We start from the raw sequence: 23,185 nt of genomic DNA on the forward strand, positions 1-23,185 counted from the left end.
ACGCCAGCCCCTCTGCCCCTCCAAAGATGTGTCTCTCACAATATACCTCTCGATGGAACTCTTCCAAGTATTTCTAAATGCAGAAAACGGGAAAAGATCAGATAACCTTGCTTTGAATCACACAAATGTTAATTTTGAATACCTTACTGTACAGCTGAAATCTTCTCTTTATAGTTTATACTTGGATGTTTTGCAAAGCATTAAAAATTTCTCTATAGTAGCAACATTGCTGGATCGCACAAAACACCTCAACCTGCTTTTTGTATGCCCTGCTCCAATTAAAGAGCCAAAGCTCTGGATAAATGCTGTCTTTGTGTATAAACTGAATTCCACCGGTCTCACCTGCTGCCTATAGATTTTTCTGATAGGGTTTTTCATTTGATTAATTCTCTTCACATATGCCACAAGGTACAACTTGCTTGCTTCCACTGCATTTTCCTGCCCTAGGTGCTCCCGTGCACCCAAAAACAGCCAAACATCACATGCAAGCTTAAAGCAAAGGCTCTATGTAGGTGTGAAAGGAGCTGAATAACTGTGAGTTGAAATTCAAAGCAGCTTCCCACTGAGGTATGAGTGAAAAGGATTGTGTGGAAAAGCAAATCACTTGCAACAAAATGATAGTGACATTTATGGAAGGGTTTTCACAACTGCTCTGTAAATCCCCCGCCAAGTGCTGCAGCTCTCCCCTGGCTGGAGGACCCACACCATGCTGCGGGCCCATTGCAAGCTGCTAGCTGCAGAGAGGTGCAGGTGGGCTCAGGGCTGCAGTCAGCTCAGAGAAGGATGTGAAAGGATGGGCCCTTGAGGTGGCTGCTTCCTTCACAATGTCAGACAGGCAGCTTGCTTTCTGCTTTCCTCGTATGTGGGACAGGTGCAGAAATGAAGTTAGCTGCAGTTGGCCTAAATGCTGTGTTTCCTGGGAGAGAGGAAAAAGGATGTCCTACATGGGAGAAATAGATCACCACTTGGTTTGGACTCTGCTTCTTTCACTGGTTTTGGGGATTTTTTTGGCTCCATTGGAAGAGTTCCCTTTTGCTTAATCAGGCTGTGTGTGAAGAATGTGGGGAGGCACATTTGGAGTAGTTTGCCCTGCTTATCTACAGAGGAGAGCTCTTGGCTTTCACAAGAGCTGGACATCCAGACTAGCTTCAGAAAGTTGTTTTGCCTGGATTTTGTTTTTTAGAAGTAGAAAAACACACAGACTACAACCACAACAAATACATTTCTCCTGGGGGACACAGACCCTTGCGCTGCTAAGCCTACAGCAGTTCTGAAGTAATAAACTCATGATACAAAAGTATTACTTTGGCAAGAATATCACTGGGACAGGTATCTCAAAATTCCAACCTATAAAAGGAAAATATAACACAATGAGCAAACAGAAAATGTTTGAGCACTGTATATTACAGAAAGACTTTTATTAAACATCATCATGTTGGAAATAAGCACTCCATTTCCCAGCACAAAAATTATTTCCACTCTCCAACCAAGTGAGTATGACTTCATTGAAAGCAGTCCCAAATACACTTTCAAAAAAAAAATCCTGATGAGCTCCTGCTCCTGGCAATTTCCCCTATTTTTTTCTAGATGTTATTGGTAGCTATAACAAACAAGAAGAGGCACACAGTAGATCTTAATGCTCTCTACAGCTCCTTAAATGGAGGTGCTGTATTCAGTACCAGGTCTCTCACTACATGAAAGACATGGAGGCCCTGCAGTGTGTCCACGGAAGAGCAAAGGGGCAGGAAAGGGTCTGGAACAAAAGTCCCATGAGGAGCAGCAAAGTGACCTGGGAATGTTCAGTCTGGAGGAGGCTCAGGAGAGGCTTCACCACCCCATATAACTGCCTGAAAAGAGGTTGTAGTGAGGTGGGGGTCTTCTCCCAGGTAACAGTGATGGGATGAGAGGGAACGGCCTCAAGCTGCACCAGGAGAGAACCCTGATGGATATTAGGAAGAACATCTTTGCTGAAAGAGTGGTCGGGCACTGGCACGGCTGCCTGGGGAGCTGGGGGAGTCAGCGTCCAGGGAGGTGTTCCAGAGACATGGGAAATGTGGCAATGAGGCACATGGGCAGGTGGGGAGGTGGACGGTGGGACTCCTGGGGCTCCTTCCTGTTCCTCTGCCCTCCTCGCAGCACTTCTCACCTTGCCCATCCCTCCCATCTTCCCCCAGGTGCTTCTGCTGGGAGCACCTCCCGCACCTGCCAGTGGAGACAGCGCCAACGCAGGACACGACCTGCATCATCTGCATGGAGCCCGTGGGACTCAGCAGGTCGTACTGCACCATGGTGTGCCCAGCCTGCCAACACGCCTGGTTCCACCGGGCCTGCATCCAGGTAGGAGCCCTCCCGTCACCCGCAGGCACCACAGGTGCTCAGCAGCACCGGGCTCCGCTTACACTCGCGCTGCTTCTGTTCCCGCTGCAGGACATGGCCAAGAGTGCTGGGCTTCGCTGCTTCCAGTGCCCTCTGTGCAGAGACAGAGAGGTCTTTATTCAAGAAATGGTCAATTTGGGGATCCACATCCCAGCCAGGTTAGTGTCCTTCAGCCAGCTCTCGAGACATGAGGGCACAAGAGCACAAGTGCCTGCCCAAGGACTGTCCTGGCAGGCCTGGCCCTTTGCTGCAGGGATGGCTTTGGCCGCTCTTAGTCTTGAGGCACTGGGAGCTCATCACATTCCCTCCCTTCTCTGGCAGAAAACCAAAGTGGGAGACCAACCGTGCCTACGCATCCCTGGGAGTCAGGCACCGGCGCTGTGATGCCAGGTACTGCCGTTCCCCACACGGCAGGGAGCGGGCAGAGGCAGAGGGGTGAGTTACCTCAGCAGCCCTCTGGGGCTCTGCGTGGGATTGCGGCCTCACCACAGGCTGGGGTGGAACAGACTGAGCACCAGAGCTGTGAAGGGGCACTCCGTAGCTCCAGTCACTTTGTCCTCATGGCCACACACCATTTGTTTCCCCAGGCCCTGGCAGCTGCTCCTCTGCAGCTCCTGTGCTGCACAAGGCACCCACAGACTCTGCTCCAACTTGAGTCCAAGGACATCTGCATGGGAGTGCAACACCTGTGCTGGAGAGGGCACCGGTAAGAGGCAAAGGGCTGCGTGCTGCTGGGCTGGGGCCAGGCGAGGCCTTGCTCACGTCACTTTGGCCCATGACGAATGGGACCCTGCCCCTCCCCAGCGCTGGAGATCTGTCCCGCTCACCTTCCTGTCTCCCCTTCCAGCCTCCAGCACCAACGTGGACAGCGCTGGCCCCACCACCACCAGCCAGCAGGGACCGGGGCCATCCCAAGGCCGCATAGGACGGGAGAGCAGCAGCTCCGGCACCACCAACCAGGCACCGTCGGGACCAGATCCCAGTTCCCAGGTGCCTGAGCTGCTCTCCAGGCAGGCAGGGCGGGCCCGGACTCGGAGCCGCTCGCCTCTCACACGTCGGGCTGCAGAGAACAACAGCCAGCCCCGAAGACGCCGAAGACGCCGCAGGAGCCGGTCCTGGCGGCGAGGCCCAGCCCGGGGGCGAAGCCGCTCCCGGGTACCACGTCGGGCCCAGAACTTCAACCGCCGGCCCCACTGATGTTGCGGGAGCTGCTGTGTGCAACCCCAAATGCTGACAGCAATTCTCGGAGTCCATCACAATAAAACTGAGAGATCTCACACACCAGGGACCTGGGTTGACCATTGGACCTGACACCTTATTGGTCATTTCCAACCTTAATGATTCTGCACATCTGAAAACACTTGTGGCAATGCCTGAGTGCAATAAGCAAAACTGATGGCAAAAAGCGCTCTGTGATAGATGCTTAAGAATGTTTCAGCTGTCCCTGTATATGAGTTAATAAGCTTTGGGTTTTTTTGTTACTATATGAGCTCTTGCATTGGTAAAAATAAATGGGAGTGTCAAAAGAAGTCAGCAGTGCAAAGGCCAGAGGTGTTCCAGGCGCTGCCGCACAGAAAGCTCAAGGACTGGCAGGAAGCACCGACCCCGCACTAAGCTCCTGGGGCGGGTTCCAGCAGACAGCTGCCCACGGGAAGGGCAGAGCTGGTAGAGGAAGAAGGCAAAGGGTGTTCCAGCAGCACAGTCTCTCCTGGGCGAGCTCCGCCGAACGCCGTCTCCTGCCATTACGTGAAGACCCGGCCCCCGCACTGCGCATGCGCGCGCACCCACCCCGCGCGGCGTAAATAGCACCCGAACTTTTATAGCGGCCGTTCCCGGCAGCCCCCGCGGCCGCGCGCTGCCATTGGTTGTGGCGAGGCGGGGACGCGCTCAGGCGCGCGCGCCGGGCGGGGCGGGGCCGGCTGAGGAGCGCAGCGCCGCGCCGCGTCGCGCCGGGCCCGGTGAGCGCGCACGCCCCCGCCCCGCCCGTTTCCGTTCGCCGCCGCTCGAGCTCGGGCCTGTGGAGCAGGAAGCGGCGGGAGTCGGAGCCAGCGGAGGCCGCAGGTACCGGGACGGGGTTCTCGGCCGCTCGGCTCGGGGGCGGCCGCCCGGATCCCCCCGCCTCGGCGGCGGCGGCTCTCGGGTGGGGCCCGCCCGACCGACGGGAGCCCGCGCGGCCGCCGGCGGGCGGGGGCGGCCGAGCTTCTTCGAGCCGGGCCCGGCTCCTCACCGCCGCGGCCGGGCCTCTTCGCCCGCACAAAGGGGAGGCGGCGGGGCGCGGCTCGGCCGCTCGGCGGGGCGCCCCGAAGTTTCCGGGGTCGGTAACGGGGCCTTTCCGGGCGGCGGGGGAGGGGAGAGGAGGGCGGGGCGGCCCGGCGGGGCGTCGTGCGGGGGTAGCCGTGCGACGGGGCGCCCCGCGGCGGCCCGCCGGGCCCACCGGCGGCGAGGAGCCGGGCCGGGAGAGGCGCGGGGTCGGGCGGCTCCGCCACGGGGCGCGAGCGGGCGGCGGGGCGGCACCGTGACTGGCAGCCCGCCGTGGTGACGTCACCGCGCGGCGCCGCGAGAGCGCGGGGGAGGCGGGGCCAGGGCCGGGCGGGGCGCGCGGGCGGCGAGCGCGGGAGGAGCCGGGGGCGGCCGGGCCGGGCCTGCAGCCGGGCGGTGGGCTCCGGTGTGGGACGGGCGCGGGGGGACCGGCGGGGATCGCGCGGCCGCACCCTGCCGTGGGCCGGCCGCCCCCCGGCTCGGGCTGCCCGCGGCCCCTCCGTGGCCTGGGGCGCCTCCAGGGATGGCACCCGCAGCTCTGGGCGGCGCTGCCTCGCCGCCCTCTCAGCAAAGGATTTACCCGTAATGCCTCGCCTATATCTCCCGTCTTGTAGTTTAAAGGACGGTTCTGTCATCATCTTCTTCTCTGAGAAACATCAGAAATTAGTTTGGTTCCTTCTAACCATTATCTGTGACTCCAGGTATTACGGGCTGCAATGCCAAGGGCTTTACTCCTGAATTTCATTTAGTAGGGGAATATGAACTCTGCCGCTCCTTGAGAATCTCGTCCATGGAAGCTCTTTATGGAAGGCTCTCCCAGTCCATCTCTGTGCCCTCCTCCCACCCTGCTCATTCCCACCTGGGCCTGCAGCCACACAGCTCTGTGCTTCTGTTCCAGATATGCTGAATGCTCCCAGCTCTGGTTTGGACCAAAGCCTCGCGTTTAAGGAAAAAAAAAAAAAGCAACCCTGCCATTAGCCTGATTTCATTTTAATTAGCTCTCTAGAATGCTTAAAAACGTATCCAGCGTAAACGCTTGACATGAATTATTTTTTAATGGGCAATTTGTCTCGTTTAACACTACTGGTACGAAATGCTTAGGACTGAGGAGCTGAGTGCAGGGCTGTCCCCTGGAGCTCCCTGCCCTGGCCCTGTGCCACAGCAACTGCTGGAGGCGGGGAGTTCCCTGAGCCAGGAACTGACGGTAAAAACATCCTCTGTGGTCTCAGCTGCCACCAGGATGTAGGGCTGGAGATGGCCCTTCAGATAAGCGAGTTCCAAATGGAAACAGTTTGATGGTTTGGAAGGGTTTAGAAATGCCTTTCCTCAGTTTTTTTCATGGTGACTTGTTTGTTTTCACCGTTTTCTCATTTTCTTGTCCCTCTGGCTCTGCTTTACCCTGTTTCTGTGTGCTCTCCTGCCCCGATTGCTGCATTACCACCATTGCATCCTCCTGCTCTCTGCTGGCTGCAGTGCTGCATTCTCCAACCAAACACTGCTTAACCTTTGCTACTGAAGCCTGGAACAGCTTGTGTGTTACTCCCCAAGAAATGCTGGTGAAGAGCTGCTTTCAGGCCATGGGTGCTGTTGACTTGTTGCTCAGCTGCTTGGCAGCAGTGCCAGGTGTGCGGGTCCTTCTGACCTTGATGAGATCTGTTCTCTGCCTGTTCGGAGCTGTGTGGGGAGGATTCTGAAAGTGCAGGGGAAGTGGTGGAGCAGCTCACATCTGCCCGTTCTCTCTCTCTTCCGTCCTTTTCCTGTCTCTGTGTTTTTACTTAGAAAGAATGCTAAGAGGTGGTGAAATAACCAAGATACCCTTAGAGCAACTTCTCCTTAAGGTATTTGAATCATGTAAAGAACACTGGAGCAGAATTTGCTCTTCTCTGACAAGCCGTGGGTATGGTCTGTAGGGAGGAGCAGATGGGGTCACTGGTGTGCCTGGTGTCACTGTACAGAGCTGGGCTGTGCTCCCATAACAAATTCAGGTTTCTCTTTCCTCCAGCTCTAATGCTTGGGTTTTGTTGTTTATTTTTTGTTGCTGTTGATCAGAAACTGCCTGTGGTCTCCTTGCTCAGTAAGACAGCAGTGCTTTGCAGCCCTCTGTCTCAGCTGGAGCTGTCAGTATGGAGTGGCTCCTCCTATGCTCTGTAGAAAGTGATTCCTCCTCCTCGCCTTCACTGCTTTTAGGAAAGCAAAGGATTTTATGGCCTTTGCTTGTGGCAGTGATTTGAACACTTGCATTTCTTGCTGAAGTTCCATCTGCCACGTGTTTTACACCTGAAGGCTCTTTGTTTTTCACCTGTCTGCCCTGTCAAAGCTGTGTGAGGTGAGTGAGCTCTGACAGGAGGATCTTGGTGCTGACAGAGTACCTTGGCTCAGCCCAAAAGCTATTGGGAAGGCTGGCTTCCATGTAAACCACAGCAGAACTCGGCTTCTACGCTTTAAATCAAATGTGTTGCTGGGAAGATTTTAAATTATACTGTGGAACGTTGACAGAGGAGAATGAGCATGCAGTTTGGGATAAGGTGGCTGTTAGGAATGCAGTTCAAGTCATGAAGTTGACCAGAAAAGTGAATGAGGGTGTGAGCTCTCAGCTTCAAGTCCACTGAAAAGCACGAGGACCAGCCAGAAAGACCTTCAGCAACATCATACTGCTAGCAAAAGAATACGTTGTTTTTCAAGTCCATTGGAAGAAAGAAGCTTGCTGGAGCCAGGAGGGTCGGGAGGTGATAGAAATATTTGATGCTAAAGCCATCAGAAAAAAATGAATGGGTTTACAAGCGTCCTTTTTGCTTATTGTGGAGTCCAAAGAGGTTCCTCTGCCAGAACAGTGCTCGCTGGAAGATCTCTCCCTGCTTGAAGCACTGTCAGCAAAGATGTTCTTTTAGAGAAGAGAGATAAACATCATTACAGAGTGCCAAGGCTGCATGGTACATGCCCAAGGGTTTCCAAAGGAACTTGGGAATCCAGCAGCTGCATTGGTGGCTGTGCTATGTGACTTCTTGCTTAATGCCACGAAGGCAGAGAAACTGAAGATGGCTTGCATGGTATCAGTTCTTAAAAATAGTTCGGTAGGAGGTCACAGAGTTCAATGCGTATATTTTTTTAAAATGGAAAAAAAAAAGAAAGAAAGGAAAGAGACTGATCACTTCCAGTGGGTGAAATTGGTGTGGCTTTTGCAAAGGAAGTGTGTGAGTGTACCCAAGTGTTTGAATGCCCTGCAAGCACCTAGAGGGGAGGTGTGGGAATCTGCTCAGTGTAACCAGAGGATCTGGTGCGGTCTGAAGGTGGGGTGGGTGTTGAGTAGTCTGGGAAGGAAAGACAAAAAGTGAGGAGGAGGAACTGCAGCCCAGGCCTTTGGATACTAAATGAAAGGAGGAATAGCATCAAATGCATTTCACTCCAGGTAAATGCAAATCAGGATGAAGAAATAATCTTAATTTGTGGGGTGAGAGTTAATTATTGCTATTTATGAGGAAGAGTTTGTCATCGTTCAGAGGAAATCAAATTTAATGTTTGGCAGTGATTGACTGAGGAGCTATGGGAAGAGGAGTCAGTAAGAAAACAGGATGGCATCGTGGCTCTCAGATCACAGCCTACTGATGTCCTGAATGCTGTGCATGAAAAGGGGCTTTGGGGGTACAGAATGCCAAGAGAAGGAGATGAGAGGCTAATGAGGGCGACCAGAGATAAGGCAGGGGGTGCCTAGAAGCTGAACCCTTCAGTTCAGCCCCACAAAGTGCTCTGAGTGGCAGTGATTTTTTTTTTTTTTGGAGCTTCAGCACCATGCAAGTGAAATCATGGAAGAAAGCACTCTCAGATATGCTGCTGAGCACAAAGATTGCAAAGCAAGGAACGCCCAAGCTGGAAACTGGGAAAATAAGCTTATAGCTGAGCATTTCCTTCTCCTGTCCTTGGTAATCTTAGGTGCCTGTGGAGCTGGTGGGTATCTGGGGAGGACACTGAGCAGAAAGCTGCCCCAACTGCTGAGCGTCCCACAGGTCGCACGCATGATTGGAAATCCACAGATCTACTATAATTACCTCAATATTAAGCCCTAATCTCATTTTGTACGGAGTAATCTTGGGACTCGGTATTGCATAAGACAAGTGCTCTCGTGTGTGCTGATAACAAAGAGAGGGTCAGCAGGGGCAAAGCAACAGCCGTGTGGAGGGGCGAGGAGCTGTGCACCCTCAAGTTAAATGCTTCCTGCCTCATAGCCCTGACTTGGGGCAGGGTGGGAGGGTGTCCTGCCATGGACCAGAGGAGAAACGCTGCAGTTAGCTTCTTCCCTGGGTGCTGGAGCAGCATCCATCCCATAACTGCTAGAACATGGAGGAGGATGGCACAGTGGGGAGCCTGGCAGGAGCAAAGGGAGCTTGTGGGAGCCCAGAAGGATCTCGCTGGGTTTGGCATTTGGACAACAGGGGACATGGTGCCAGTGTTTGGATGGAGGGTTCTGCTTGTGCGTATTGCAGCTTTAGCTTCTAACTGTTAGGGCTTGAGCTGGCTAAAAAAAAAAAAAAAAGCTTTGAGAACCTCACTTCGTGATGTTTTTCTGTAAGCAAGTGTTGAAAGTGATTTAACTGAGTAACCTGGCCTGGAAGGGAAATGAAAGCATCTGTTCTGTTTTGCATTTGCATTTACAGCGTAATGCAGGAAAACTGTACGGATGGAACAGGATAAAAGTAGAAACTGAAAGCAGAAAGTAGAAAAACAGGCTGGAAGGCACAGAAAGTGCCTCGCTGGGGGAAAAGGGAGCTCGAGGAGGAGCCTAGGCCAGGAGGTGTCAGATCTCACAGATGTCTTCATAATCTCTGTCAGTAGGAAGGATGGAACATCGCTGTGTGCTTTGGAGCTGCTGACTTACACCTCTGCTCTGTGTGTGGCTCAGCTTGAAGCTCTGTCTGGCCTGCAAGTGGGGGGGTTCTATATGGATGTGTTTTTCTGGAAAGCTCTTGAACTACTGCAGTGATTTAAGGAGCCTGGAAGAGTGCTAATAATCAGGCAAAGTAGGACAGCCTTAATGATTATAATCCCATCAGAGTAAGACATCAATCCCAGGTACAATAATGGAACAAGTAACAAAGCGTTCAGAAAAGAATTAAGGCACTGTCACTCATCGAGGACTGAGAAACTATTAGTGCTAATTGTTTCACTTCTGTTCTTAAGTGCAGGTGTTCTCTTGGCCTTCGATGTGATTGTGCATTGCTTTCTGTAAGAACTGAACTTCTATAAAATCAGTATGGCTTGTATTCAGTGCGGAGGGGCTGCAGAGCCTGTGCCTGTGGGGCACTCAGCTGCTGGGCTGGGGTTCCTGCTGCACCAAGCAGCAGATGGAGGAATTAGCAGACCTGCAAAGGAGGAAGATGCAAATAAAACCTTCGCAGACCCCGGTGCAGAAAGTGCAAGTGCTGCCAGAGCAAGAGCCACAGCAGTGGATGCTCCTTCGTGCTAAAAGCAGAAAGGGTGAGGGAGGTGGCCTGCTCCTCTGTGCCTGCCTGGGAGTTGGGTGGCAGTGAGAGAAATGAATAGGGATGGTTCTGAGTTGGAAGGAAGTGGCTTTACTCACAGTGTGTCATTAAGCTGCGGGAGCTCCCTCCTCCTGCAGGCTGTGAGCCCGGAGCTGTGCGCGGGTTCAGAGGCATCTGGCCTGGCTGGGGGGAGGCGGGGGGTGTGCAGCTGCCCAGCGAGCCCTGCAGGATGCTGTTCCTTTCTCTTCCTCCTCCCTGCCCTTCTGCCAGCTCCCTGCCTTGCAGCTGCCCACAGTGCAGGGTGGGAGGCAGACTGGGGTTGGTGCCCTGGCTTTGTTCCTGTAAAGCCCCAGTGGGAGGAGAGCAGTGGCTAGAAATCCAGAAAGCATATCAATCAGAAGCAGTTTTCTCTTGGGGTCAGATGTACTGCGTGTTGTCACACGGGATTCCTCCTGAAGAGGAAAGCAAGGGCAAAGGCTGCCATCTGATATGAGGAATCTGGCGCTGAGGTGTCACATAAAACCCCCAGCACTGATCTGGTGCTCAGATCTCTGACTCTCCTGCACTGCAGCAACATGGGCAGCACCAGTAGCATGTAACTGACACACATGGGATGCTCATGTAAAGCTCCAGTTTGGCACTTCTGGCTGGCTCTTTCTTGCTCTGTATAAAATACATCAGTCATTAAGAGTTCACGAAAGCTGCCACAGAACTGATGCTTTTGGATTCTGATGCACTGAGCTGCCACTCCTCGCAGTTCTGGGGATGTGCTGCAGGGAGGTGAGTGGGTTATCAGTGACCTGGGCCTGCTGAGCTTTGTTACCTCGGGTTTAGCACAGCTGTGTGGCTCTGGAAATGGGTGGCTCTGTTTGCTAAGCATTTCCCAAACTAGTAAAACTTGCCAGGCTTGAGCATGGCTAGCAGTCAGAGCAACCCATGAGCAGAAAGCCAAACGTTGTGCTTGGATGCCAAGGGTCCAGCACTTACTCCTGCTGGCAGCTGTGCCAACCTTCTGTGGCATTTTTCAATTGTACTTGAGTCAGGTAATAGAAAATTTCCATTAAGGATTGCATAGGACGTGCTGCATCAGTAGCGTGCCCTGTGCTTTGCCAGCTCTGGGACTGTTTTGAGTGCTATATTTCAAATATAAGCCTCCAAAAAAAAACATCTTTTCTTACCACCTGCTCCTGTGGTGCAGTGGTTAGTAATAGAACTATTTTGCAGTGCTGTCAAACAAAACTGTCTCATGTTCTCCATGTGGAGAACTCCCTAAAGAATATGGTTATTTCCCAAAAGCCTCAATAGCAACACATGGAATGGCTTATGTGAGTATGAATGTCCACAGGCCAATTTGCACACAATCAAGCAGCTGTTTATTATTGAAACAGGCTGTGTTGACCATCACCTTGCAGCATTCATGTTTTCAGTGCTTGCATCCTGGTTCCCTGTGGCCAAGGCATCCTCCTAGCCCTCTGTGCTGTACATGGTATCATACAGGTGTGGTCTCTTGATCTCTCTGAGCGCAGAGCTGGTCAGTCTTTGCTTTCAGTGCAGCGTAGATGAGCCCTGTCCTGGATGTCTTTGGATATAATGGCAATAATTAAGTGCTTGCAGCGTGTTTTGGTGTACGTCATTCTTAGGGTTAAACCTAATTCCTCTGTGTGGTTGAATCGGTCTCCTTCCTCCCTTCCTTTCCTTGCAGTCCCAAGGCAAACCTGTTTTGCAGCTTCTGTAAGAGGTGAATTGGGGTCACAGTTTCCTTTACTTCACAGGCATGGCTGGCTGAGTGTGGGGCCCATCCTGTGTGAGCTCTGCATGCTGAGAGGAGCTGATGAAGGCAGCGTGAACTGCAGTTCATCAGCAGCCTCTGCAGTGTTTGTAACGTTTGCTTATACGTACTTTCATTAATGTAAAGATGTGGTGGGGGAAAGAAACCTTCAGGATGTGCAGTCAGTGACGTTGTTCCATGGGAGATGGAAGAAGGCTGGAATGCTTTGTCCTGATCTGTGGGACTTGGGCTGGGCTGGAAGAAGGGGACTGGGCAGTTACAGCTTTTGTCATCCTCCTGCTCTTTCTGATGATGTTCTCAGTGCCATTCCCCCACCCAAATGCTCCATACTCAGCCCTAGTCCCTTCACAGTCTGCATGCAGCTGCCCTACGAGCAGACCCGCTCTGCTTTCCATTCCAGACTGCTCTGAGATTCGGGCCATTCTCCTTTTGTATGCCAAAAGACAACGGTGGGAGCAGCCTGCTCATCCCTCCCTGCCCTCCTCCTCTCCAGAATCACTGCAGAAACTCCTCCCCCTCTGTCCTCACAGAAGGGAATATTTTAGAACGGAACACAGGGCCTGGCAGAGTTCTGCCCCACCCCAGCAGGGTTGGCTGGGTGTAGGGGTACACAGAGTGCTGGGCATCGGTCTCCCTGGTGCTGAGTGTGCGGGAGGCAGCAGCACAGCTGCCTGCAAGATGCCGAAACTCTGCTACACCTTGGGTTGGAGGGCTTTAGCAACATCAGGTGGGAAGGAATCTAAAGTGCGTTTCTGCTCCCAACAGCACAAATGTCCTGAGTGGGGCTGCTGGGCTGCTGCTGTGTTTGTTTGTTTATCAAAGCAGTGATCTGTTTGGGCAAAACACCTTGGGTCTGCCTGCGTGGCATAGCAGCAACATAAAGTTGGTAGTGGCCAACGGGTCAGTGATACGAAGCATAGTGAGGATACTTATGTGATGAGAAAGGGCTTTAATTCCCCTTTATTACTTTTCCTGGGATGGAGATGCAGAGCTGGAGAGGCACACCTGGGCTGTGGGGTATGGTCATATCCACCTTTGGAGTGTGCCCATGGGCCTCCCTTCTGAATGTAACTTTGGGGTCTGCAGGAGGTGGGGCACTGCCAGCATTCCCCTAGAAAAGTAATGTGTGTGCTGAACTAAAGGGGCAGGTTCCTTTGTATTAAACAATAATGCTTTGGGGGAGTGAGTAGCAGAATACATTTAAAACATGGAAAAAAATTACTTTCCCCGTCTTTTCATTCTTTGGGAGTGTTCAGTAGGTTCTTGTAACAAGCAGGGCTTTATGCTGCATGAGTGCTGCGCTTGGAAATAGCCTCGTGTAACAAGGGTATTAGTGTGGCAGCTGAGCAAACAGGAGCTCCTTGTGCTGTCAGCTCTGTGCCGAGAGAGGAACTGCAGCTCCTGTGATACCTGGGGAAGGCACTGGCTGGGAGGGTGTCATAATTTGGAATTTCTTCCATTTGAATCTCTTCTCACCCCTGACTGGAGCTGCATGCTGGCTGCACTGCAGCAAATGCAACAATGTGTGCGTAGCCTAGGTGCTGCCCATCTTACAGCTTTGTTGGCTTCTTGCTTTCTGCACTGAATGGGTGTGTATCCAGTCTTCAGAATACCTGGTTAAGAAAAGTAGAGCTTGCCAAAATGCAGAAGGCTTCAAATGCTGCATGTGCTGTTAGTGTTGTCCCGGTGATACAGATTGCTAAGATGTGGTCCTGCTGTAAGCAGTCAGATTCCTTCTCGTTTGTGCCATCCAGATGTTGTTCTTAGTGTTTGCCAGCTCTGACGATCCCTTCTAGCTGCCATGGAGAGCAGGGTGCTCTCATCATGGCCATATATGTGCTGTCCAGGGAAGAACAAAACTGGTTGGATTTTTTTGGGACTTGCCACATCGTTGCTGTAGACACAAATTGTGCTACAAAGGCAGCAGCAGTGCTCCTTCCCCGAATGTCTGTGTATTGGTTCATGCCAGTGAAGCCCTGGGTGCACTCTTTGGTCCCCGTGTTCTGGTGAGTGTGTGCAGAACACAGCCACAGGGAAGCATGGGAAGCACGATTTGCAAAGAAATGTTGGATGAGCTGGGATGGGCTTGCCTGCAGAGAAGGCTGAGGGAGGGTACGCACTGGAGAAGGGGAATAAGCTGTTCTCCTACGCCCATGTAAGCCCATTACCTCATATCCTACTTGACATTACATAAGGAAGGCTGAGGGCAGGCTGCAGGGGAAGTATGCTCAGAGGGAGCAGAGTGCAGAAGCAGGTTGCTCCAGGGGTCCTTAGGGCTCAGCACTGTGGTTCTGAAGGGTTGTGGAGAGAGCTGACAGGGGCTTATGCAGTAGATTGTGACTTGGTGCAGAGGGCAGATGATTTCCAGTTCTGTAAAATCAAATATTACCGTTGCTAGAAATACTCACAACTGTCTAAAGCCACTGAAAGAGAACCCATTTAAAGCATGTATCATTTTAAACCTTCCACAAATGTAAAAATAACCCTAAACCCCTAAGGTAAATAACACAGATGTGTGCATGTGTATTCATAAGGTGACTGTAGCCCATTTTAGAGAGATTTGGATTACAGCAGTTGTCTGATGTAGCCGTACTCCAGGAGCCCCCAAGCTGAGTGATGGCTGAAGGGTCCTTCCCTACTGGCACCCCAGCAGAAGCCCAGAACCTCTGAAAACCGCTGCTGCTTCGGCATGAAGTAGTGCTGAAGATTGCCTTTAGGTGGTTAGTTTTATCTTTTCATTTGCTTAATTTCCAAGGCCGAGAGAAGAGGTGGAAAGGAGGAAATGTTTTGGCTGTATTCTCTCTGCTTCCTCAAGCCTTTCTCCCCTCGCCAGCAGCACCAGTCATCCTTGTGAGCTTTGTACTGGGCTCGTCACAGTACAAGTTACCTCTCGGAGTGTGCAGTTGGTCATAAAATGGGTATAATAGCAGTGTGGCTGTTGGCTTCATGACTGGGAAGCTTTGTGGGGTGTCTCAGGGTGCCCCCCAAAGTGCCCTCCCTGTATGTAGAAGGAAGTCAATGTGGTTCTGTCCTGTTCCGTTCCCATGCAGCCCAGCCCCTCCTTATATCTGTCTTGTTCCTGCAATGGGAGCAAATAAATGCCTGAGGAGAAAAGAGAACAAGTATGTATGTATGTATATATATATAAATAGCACTTCCAAGGACTTTCAGTCTCAGAGTACTTTCTGATGCAGGGATTTTCTAATTCAGGTGTGGTTTCTGCATTCTTGAACCTGTGCAGGAAGCTTCTTCCACAAACCTGCCTGGTCTCCTTTAGGGCCACATGTGCCCTCATCATCCCCTTGCTGGAGTTGCCCAGGTCCCTGTTGCCCTCTGGTGGGCTTGGACTCCATTCTGCTGCCTTTGTATCACTCCCTCAGAGTCATTTGTAGGAAGTGATGACAAGCAGTCAGTCTTTATCCTCACTGTTTGGGCCACTCCTGACTGTGTAGATGTTTGCCAACTCCAACATGGTCATCTCATTCAGCCCCACCCTGACTTCAGCTTTTGTTAAACCTCTTCCAGCTTTTCTCCTGTTCTTGATGCTACATTGTCCTTCTGTTGCTTTCCTACCATTTCCTTTTGTTCTTTTGACTGCTACTGAGGGGACACTTCCAGGAGGAAGCAGCAGAGATCCCAGCAGCCCACGAGGAGCTACTGGCCGTGCCATCCAGGAGTGAGCTATGTGCTTCCCAGCCCTCTGCAGTGTGCTGCCTGTAACTGGAGGAGCGAGCTGAGACTTGGAGATCCTTCTGTGAGCACTCTGACGTGGCAGTAGGGCACTCCCCAGCCCCAGTGACTCACCAAGCCTTCTGGCACTGGGTCGCTGGGACAGCTCAGCCTGGGGAGAGTGTCAGTGCCCTCAAACTGAAGTGCTGCTCACTGGATTGTCTAAAACACACTTCTCAGAATGTGCTCACTTGGTTTCTGTGGAGTTTTGCGTCTCAAACTCCAGATCAGGCAAGGCAGTGCTAAAACATGCTGATTTCCATTCCCTTCTGCTGCTTCCATACCAGTGCCTCACCAGCACGATGATTTTCTTTAAAAAAAAAAAAAAAAAAGGGATCTTTTTCCAGATGTGTCTCTGTACAGAGCAGAGAGACTCAATTTAGAAGTTCTTATTGATTGGAAATGTAACGATTGCTAATTATTAGAATCTCAATTAAAAGCTGCAATGGAAGGATTAATAAGTTGTCCTCTTGTGTTTCAGCTATGGCAGCCATTCGAAAAAAGCTGGTTATAGTGGGCGATGGTGCCTGTGGAAAGACCTGTCTGCTGATTGTGTTTAGCAAAGACCAGTTCCCTGAAGTCTATGTTCCCACCGTCTTTGAAAATTATGTAGCAGATATTGAAGTGGATGGAAAGCAGGTATGTATACACGCTTACAGTAATCAGAATGAACGTGCATTTATTCGGAACACAATAGAGATCAGCATGCTTCTTTAATAAGTGGGCAGTACAGGTGCTTTTAGTACCCACTTTGTCAGTTTATTTTCAAATGCATCGTGTTTGCATGCAGTAAAAATACTGTCCTGCTCATATCCAATGTCTGTTTACAGCATATTTCTTGTTACGACATATTTCTAACCCCCTAGATTTGAGATTCTGAAAAACAAGCAGTTCTGGCAAGTAAATGTGGTGTGCTGGAGCAAAGATGTGCTGAGAACACCAGGCCACTGCCCATTGGGGCTGCAAAGGGGCAGCCCTGCCTTGATCGGATCCTGCAGTTGTGAGGACAAAGACAAGTTCCTGGAGCAGTATTTTTTCCTACCCGCTCCTGGCAACGTGCAGAATCCTCTTTGGAACAGATGACTGGCAGACTTCAAAGGGATTTCATTTTTGTAGTGTTCATCAGCATCTGTCCTACTTGTCTGTAGGAATGCAGATCTTAGCAGCCAGGCGTGCTCACCAAGCTTCATTTTTAGTTCTTCTTTTGTGAATGTATTGCTCATACATTTAATTTTCAATACTTTGAAGAGTAGTTTTGAATTTGTGTGACCTCTGAGTCCCTTTGTTTGCCAAACAAACCCCCAAACCCTTGCTCGAGGAACCAGCCTTCAGAAGTCTGCAATCTGAAAGCCAAGTGCGTTGCATTCTGCATTTGTGTCACACTAGGTGGCATGTGCTGTGTAAAACAGGCACTTTGCAGTGTGTTCTGGAGCCTTGTACCTCAAAATTTTGGCAAGCATGACGTGTGTCTGTTTATTATCACACAGTTGACCTTCCTGGTCTTCTGTGGCAGGCTGTGGTGCTGAGCTCCCCTGTGTCTCCCCCACAGTCCCTTCACTTAGGTTCAGGCACAGTCAGAATACCTTCCTGTCACTTGTAGCTCAGGTGCAGTGATGTTCATTGGAACTGCTTAGTTTCAGTTCTGATTTGGGCCAAGATCAGAACCAGTTAAGGGTGTTCTGTTACATTTGATTTCCTGCTGTCAGAGCTATGGATTAATTGTGGTTTTAGTCATTATTCTTCACGCTATCTAAGTCTGAAAAAAGCTCTTCTCTCATATGGTATGGATAGAATAGAAAAGAAATCCTTTTAGGCTAGTATAAAGATACACTTTCCTCCACAATTACAATTTCTACAGTTACTATATCATATCTGAGATACAAGATCTTAAATTGTTGTTTAAAATACATCTGACATCCATTCTTTCTCTTTTATCACCCAATCACATGGCCTCACTCCCTTTTGCCTGAATCCCTGCATCTCTCAATGGGTAGGCCAGAGAGCTATGCCATTCTGTGGCCAGAGCTGTGTGCAGCTCTGTGCCACCAGCACTAGATAAAAATGGCACGAGCAGCTCGAGCAGTGCGTTTTCTGCTGTGGAAATGTCAGTGCCTGTTTGATAAGCAGATGACATTTTATCCAAGCACTTTGTGTTCTGAAAACTTGGTTACAAAAGCCTGCAGTGGTGCAGTGCTTCAGGCTGCACTGTCTCAGGGATGCATGCCTGCTGTCCTCTTTGAAAAGCATTCCCAGAAACGCACAGTGCCACATGAAAACAGAACGGTGATGCTGTGGGATGTCTTTGTTCAGACAGTGCAAAGGAGCTGATATGAGCATCATGTGAGGGAACCCGCAGCAGATATCTCTGTAAAAAAACGTGAGTGTTTGCCACCAAACTCACATTGGCAGCTGTGAATGCAGTGATTGCTCTGAGGAATCATTCTCCTGTATTCATGACACGGTGCTCTGAATGTCTGCAAATAAGGCATTGCATCTTTACAGCATTACCAGACATTTGCATTGCCTGTTGAAGTTCACAGTTGAGTTCCAGTTCTGCCTGTCTCTATCTGAGCTGCTATGGACTCTCTTTCTGCAGTTTTGGAATCTAGGAGTCTAAAGGAGAATAGTAAAATAGAAGTGTAAATACTGAGAATGTTACTCAGAACTGAATAAAATTGCTCACAAGAAGCTTTGTACACAAACCAGCTGTGTTCCAAAGCAAATGGCAAGCTTACATTTCTGCTCAGATGGAGTTGTAAGAATTTGTGCGCGAATAGGTATTAGCTTGACATTTCTTTGTCACTACGGGTTCCAGCTGTAAACCAGTTGAAAATATGCATAATCCTAAAAAGTTTATACTTAGAGAGTCCTCTTTTGCTGACAGCTGGTATTCCTGGAATGCCTATCGAATGGCTTCTCAGCCCTGTGCAGCTGGGTCCCCTTAATCCCCATCTTGCTTTTCTGCTGGTAGCGTTCAAGTCCTTTCAGAGAACTGACATGAGGCGTGGATGTAAGGGGAGGTGTCATAAGCTGCAAGAAATCAATTTTTGGAATTATGGGACAGGCAGTTTCTAATAGTTCTGTTGTCAAAGCAGTTCTGCCTGTTCTCCTCCTGAGAAGTGTTGACTGGAATACTGCACTATGCTTGGGTTACTTGCTTCAGAATCACAGCATCCCTATCACGTGGCTGACTGCCCTGGTCTTTCTGCTGCAGGTGGAGTTGGCTTTGTGGGATACAGCAGGACAAGAAGACTACGATCGACTTAGACCGCTTTCTTATCCAGATACCGATGTTATACTTATGTGTTTTTCAATCGATAGTCCTGATAGTTTAGGTAAGTAGGTGGGTAATTAAATGAGAAAAACTGCTTCTGTGTGTTGCTGTATTCTCTTTGGAAATACATAAAATGTATTCTTGTGTGCTGCAATGAGAGCATTCCTGGCTTCAAAATTTGTCTTTATTGCAATGTATGGTTTTCATAAATTAAGATCTTTAAGGAACCTTGCAATACAGATTGGCACTTTGATTTATTATTATTATTATTATCATTATTATTATTTCTCCTTGAAAATGGCAGATTCTTACATGCTCAAGATCACACTATATCGAGGAAAACTGACCAACTCCCTTCCTTTGTAAATGGGAAAAGTTAGCTTTGTGTCATTCCTCCCCTTTTTATTCAGGAGAGAGTTTGGTTTGAAGCACTCCCAATTACTAGGTATTAAATATGCAGCTCTCTTTCTCTGTATGATGGAGAAGAAACCTGACCTGGGGAGAGGGCTCAGGATGGGGAGGAAAGGCTTTCTCACTGGTGGAAGGGATTGCAGAGGGTGAGGGTTTATGGCCTGCTCTGCTTTCCTGTGAGTGGGGCACCTGCTTGTGGTGGAAAAGAGAACACAGCTGGCTTGATGTAAGGTTTCTGAACTCCAAATGAGACAGATGTTTGTGTATCAGATGGCACCTCTCCTGTGCCCAGGGCTGAAGTGTTTGGTGTTTGATATATAAAACTGATGTACAGATATGTGTTTGATCTTAAAAAGGTAGTTCTGAAGAGGGAGAGAATAAAGAAGTAGAGAGGCTCTTATTGCAAAGACTCAGAACATCTCTTGAACTTTGATTTCTGTCCCAGTAAAAATGGTAATTACTCCATCCACTGTGGCCTCCCAACCACATATTTTGTGGTAACGTTTTCTTAAACAAGTGATTTTCTGCAAAGATCAGTCACCAGTGGCATTTGTTCACTGGTGGTTATTTGGGAGCTGTCTCACTAGATCTCCCTACTCCTCTGATCTGTCTTATGGGTAAACCTTCCTCCCTGAGTTGTCTCAGGAAGAAACAAGGAGACAGAAAGGAGGTGTGAAACACTTTGCCAGTGGGATAATGCCTGGTGGCTGTTTTGATTTCTTGCCCTGCCTTGCAAATGAGTGGTGCAGTGTTTGTTTCTGTGCATCTGTAGTTAGTCCATAGAGTGACACTGAGTGGGAGTTCAGGGCAGTGGTTTGATATTGGTTTATGGATGTTGTAAAAAGCTACACATGCCTGTCTTTAGCTTCTGGAGATAAAGGCAGTGCATCTCTTGAAGCCAAACGTTCCATAACTCTTCACATCAGAATTCTGATTTCTCTTCTTTAGAATCTTGTGTTAACCCTTGTCAAGTGGTTACTGAGAGACATAGAGAAACCAAAATTTTGGGTGTCTATCAGCTTGTCTTTTTGGTATCACCAGAACAGATCTATTTGCACCTGGTGTGGAAAGTAGAATAAGGGCATCAGTGTGTTTTAGCTCATTTTACTGCAAGTCAGCAGGCAGAAGCCTTAAAGAAAACCAGCCCCAGAACTGGGTTTTGGTGTGCTCACACTTGTGTTGTTTTTTTTTTAATAGAAAACATCCCAGAGAAGTGGACCCCGGAAGTGAAGCATTTCTGTCCCAACGTGCCTATCATCTTGGTAGGAAACAAGAAGGACCTGAGGAATGACGAGCACACAAGACGAGAGCTGGCCAAAATGAAGCAGGCAGGTTCCTTTCTGAGAGCTTTAACAAGACATGAAGAAAGTGGATAGTGATAGGACAAGGAGGAATGGTCTTAAACTGAGACAGGGGATGTTTAGGGTAGACATTAGAAGGAAGTTTTTCACAGAGAGGGTGGTGAGGCACTGGAACAGGTTGCCCAAGGAGGTTGCAGATGCCCCATCCTGCAGGCATTCAAGGCCAGGCTGGATGTGGCTCTGGGCAGCCTGGTCTGCTGGTTGGCGACCCTGCACACAGCAGGGGGTTGGAACTGGATGATCTTTGAGGTCCTTTTCAACCCAGGCCATTCTATGAAAGTGCATGTCAGTTGTGCCCAGAGCATCAAGTGGGCATCAGCAGCTTGCTGTGTGTTGCACAGCGAGCACTTTATGGTCAGACTGTAAAAGGAAATGGCTTCAGTGGTGTGTGTTCTGAAGCAGAACGTGTTCTGAAGTGCAGATACTGCAGCTCCTTCCTGAGCACACTGCTTGGTTTTAACTTTCCTTTGTGTTGTTGCAGGAGCCTGTCAAACCTGAGGAAGGAAGAGATATGGCAAATCGCATTGGTGCATTTGGATATATGGAGTGTTCGGCAAAGACCAAAGACGGTGTGAGGGAGGTTTTTGAAATGGCCACTAGAGCTGCTTTGCAAGCCCGGCGTGGCAAGAAAAAGTCCGGGTGCCTTCTCTTATAAAGTGTGGCCAGAGGAAGATGGCCAAAGCAGCACCCTGCACTTGAGTAATTTTGAAGTGCTGTTTATTAATCTTAGTGTATGATTACTGGCCTTTTTCATTATCTATAATTTACTTAAGAGATTAAAAATCGAGTCATCTTGCTACCAGTATTTAGAAGCCAACCATGATTTTTATAACAATCTGCATCAAATTCATCTGTGCACCCAAGGTTAACCTCAACATTCCTCTAACCAACCTTTTCTGCACTCACAGGATATGCCAGGCGCTAATTGAAGACAATTCTCTATCTTCTTTCTTCTTTCTAGAAAGAGAAAAAGCTGTCAACACAGAGGATTGGTCTGTAACTACTTAATAACTAACGTCCTATTCTAATTGAGTACAACAGTTAATGGCTGTATGTGGAACGAAGCGTAGCTTCAGTGCTATCACATTTAGGAAGGTCTGATTTTCATGGCTCGGTGGTGTAAAACGTTTGTTTGAAAATGTGATCACTCTGAAATGACCAAGTCCCATTCAGCTAAGGAAAAGTGAGGGTTCTGTGGTTTCATGTTAGTTACCTTTTAGTTACTGTGTAATTAGTGCCAGTTTAAATGTATGTTACCAAAAATAAATCTATTTACCCCAGCTTAGATGTAGTATTTTTTGTATAATTGGATTTCCTAATACTGTTACTTGTAACCTCTGCGTTAAGGTGTTCTGGGTTTTTTAAGAAACTGTATTTGAAAATAAAGTCCAATGGAAAGCAGCTGATCCTCTTCCCCTGTTCATTTGTAAGAGTCTGACCCACCTGAATGATCCAAGTGGTCTGCACAGCCAGGAGGAGTTTTTTCCATGACGTGCCGTAGGGATGAGAAAAGACAGCCTGCTCACACTCAAAGCTTCTGAACTGTTCAGTTGCCTTAAGCTCATTGCTGGACCCAGTTTCAAAACTAAAATTTAAAAAAAAAAAAAAAAGGAAACTTTTTGTGTAAGTTTGGTTACCATGTAGTGATCAGACTCCTAACCTGTGAACTTCTTGCTGTTCTGCAGCCAACTAAACTTTCTGTATTTTCATTTTTCCAACAACTAATAGAATAAAGGCAGTTTTCTAAGCTCCCTGTATCCTGGTGTCTGTATTGCTCACTCTGGGGCTTTTGGCCCAGCGTCCAACAACCTGAACCAGAAGAACCGTTCTCAGTGTGGAGCTGCAAATGCTTCTGTGTGTTTTTCCTGGTAAGTGCTGCCCATTTGCTGCCTGTGGAGGAGGAATCCTTCACCCTGCCTGGCAATGAGATCACAGAATGGCCCAGACTGAAATGGACCTCAAAGATCATGGAGCTCCACCCTACTCACTGCAGGCAGGGCCACCAACTTCCACATTTAATACCAGACCAGGCTGCCCAGTGCCCCATCCAACCTGGTCTTGAACACCTCCAGGGAGCGCATCGCAACCTCTCTGGGCAGCCTCAAATTCAGCACCTCACCACTCTTATAGTAAAGAACTTCCCCCCGACATCCAATCTCAATCTTCCCTCTTTCCAACTTAAAACCGTTTCCTCTTGTCCTGCTGTTATCTACCCTTTCAAAGAATTGAGACTGTTTATAGGCTCCCTTTAGGAACTCAGAGGCTGCAATGAAGTCACCCCTCAGCCTTTTCTTCTCCGGGCTGAGCTGTGCTGCAGCATGCGTCTGTGCCCGTGTTGGTATTTCCAGCATCTGCTTCGGAGCTGAGAGCCTCTGCCAGCAGAGCTGGCTTTGGGTCAGTGCCCTGTGGAAGGGAGCACCGAGCTGCACCCAGGCCGAATCCTACAAAATACCATTAGCTTTTTGAAGGGGAGGACAGGCACTATTCTGGACGCGCAAAGGCAGTCCTTTGC

At 49.5% G+C, this 23,185-nt stretch overlaps 2 protein-coding genes across 3 annotated transcripts; both read left to right on the forward strand.

The window, feature by feature from the left end:
• The first annotated feature begins 1,502 nt into the window (after nt 1-1,502).
• LOC149916388 (uncharacterized) lies at nt 1,503-4,192 on the forward strand. Its single transcript, XM_090147969.1, has 4 exons — nt 1,503-2,534; nt 2,698-2,811; nt 2,964-3,082; nt 3,224-4,192. Exons 1-4 carry the CDS (start codon nt 2,251-2,253, stop codon nt 3,571-3,573), a joined length of 867 nt encoding a protein of 288 aa, XP_090004095.1. The 5' UTR covers nt 1,503-2,250; the 3' UTR covers nt 3,574-4,192.
• A 92-nt stretch (nt 4,193-4,284) lies between these two features.
• Nucleotides 4,285-22,430, forward strand: RHOA (ras homolog family member A). Of its 2 annotated transcripts, none has more exons than XM_031611506.2 (5): nt 4,285-4,437; nt 16,109-16,266; nt 18,842-18,962; nt 20,510-20,640; nt 21,155-22,430. In XM_031611506.2, the coding sequence occupies exons 2-5, from the start codon at nt 16,111-16,113 to the stop codon at nt 21,326-21,328; spliced, it is 582 nt and encodes a 193-aa protein (XP_031467366.1). In that variant the 5' UTR covers nt 4,285-4,437; nt 16,109-16,110; the 3' UTR covers nt 21,329-22,430. The 2 variants fall into 2 exon arrangements, with proteins under 2 accessions (XP_031467366.1, XP_031467365.1); XM_031611505.2 differs by lacking the exon at nt 4,285-4,437 and adding an exon at nt 12,490-12,625.
• Nucleotides 22,431-23,185: the final 755 nt, after the last annotated feature.

Source organism: Phasianus colchicus, chromosome 11, assembly GCF_987193195.1.
Source record: "Phasianus colchicus chromosome 11, bPhaCol1.hap1.1, whole genome shotgun sequence".
NCBI lineage: Eukaryota > Metazoa > Chordata > Aves > Galliformes > Phasianidae > Phasianus > Phasianus colchicus.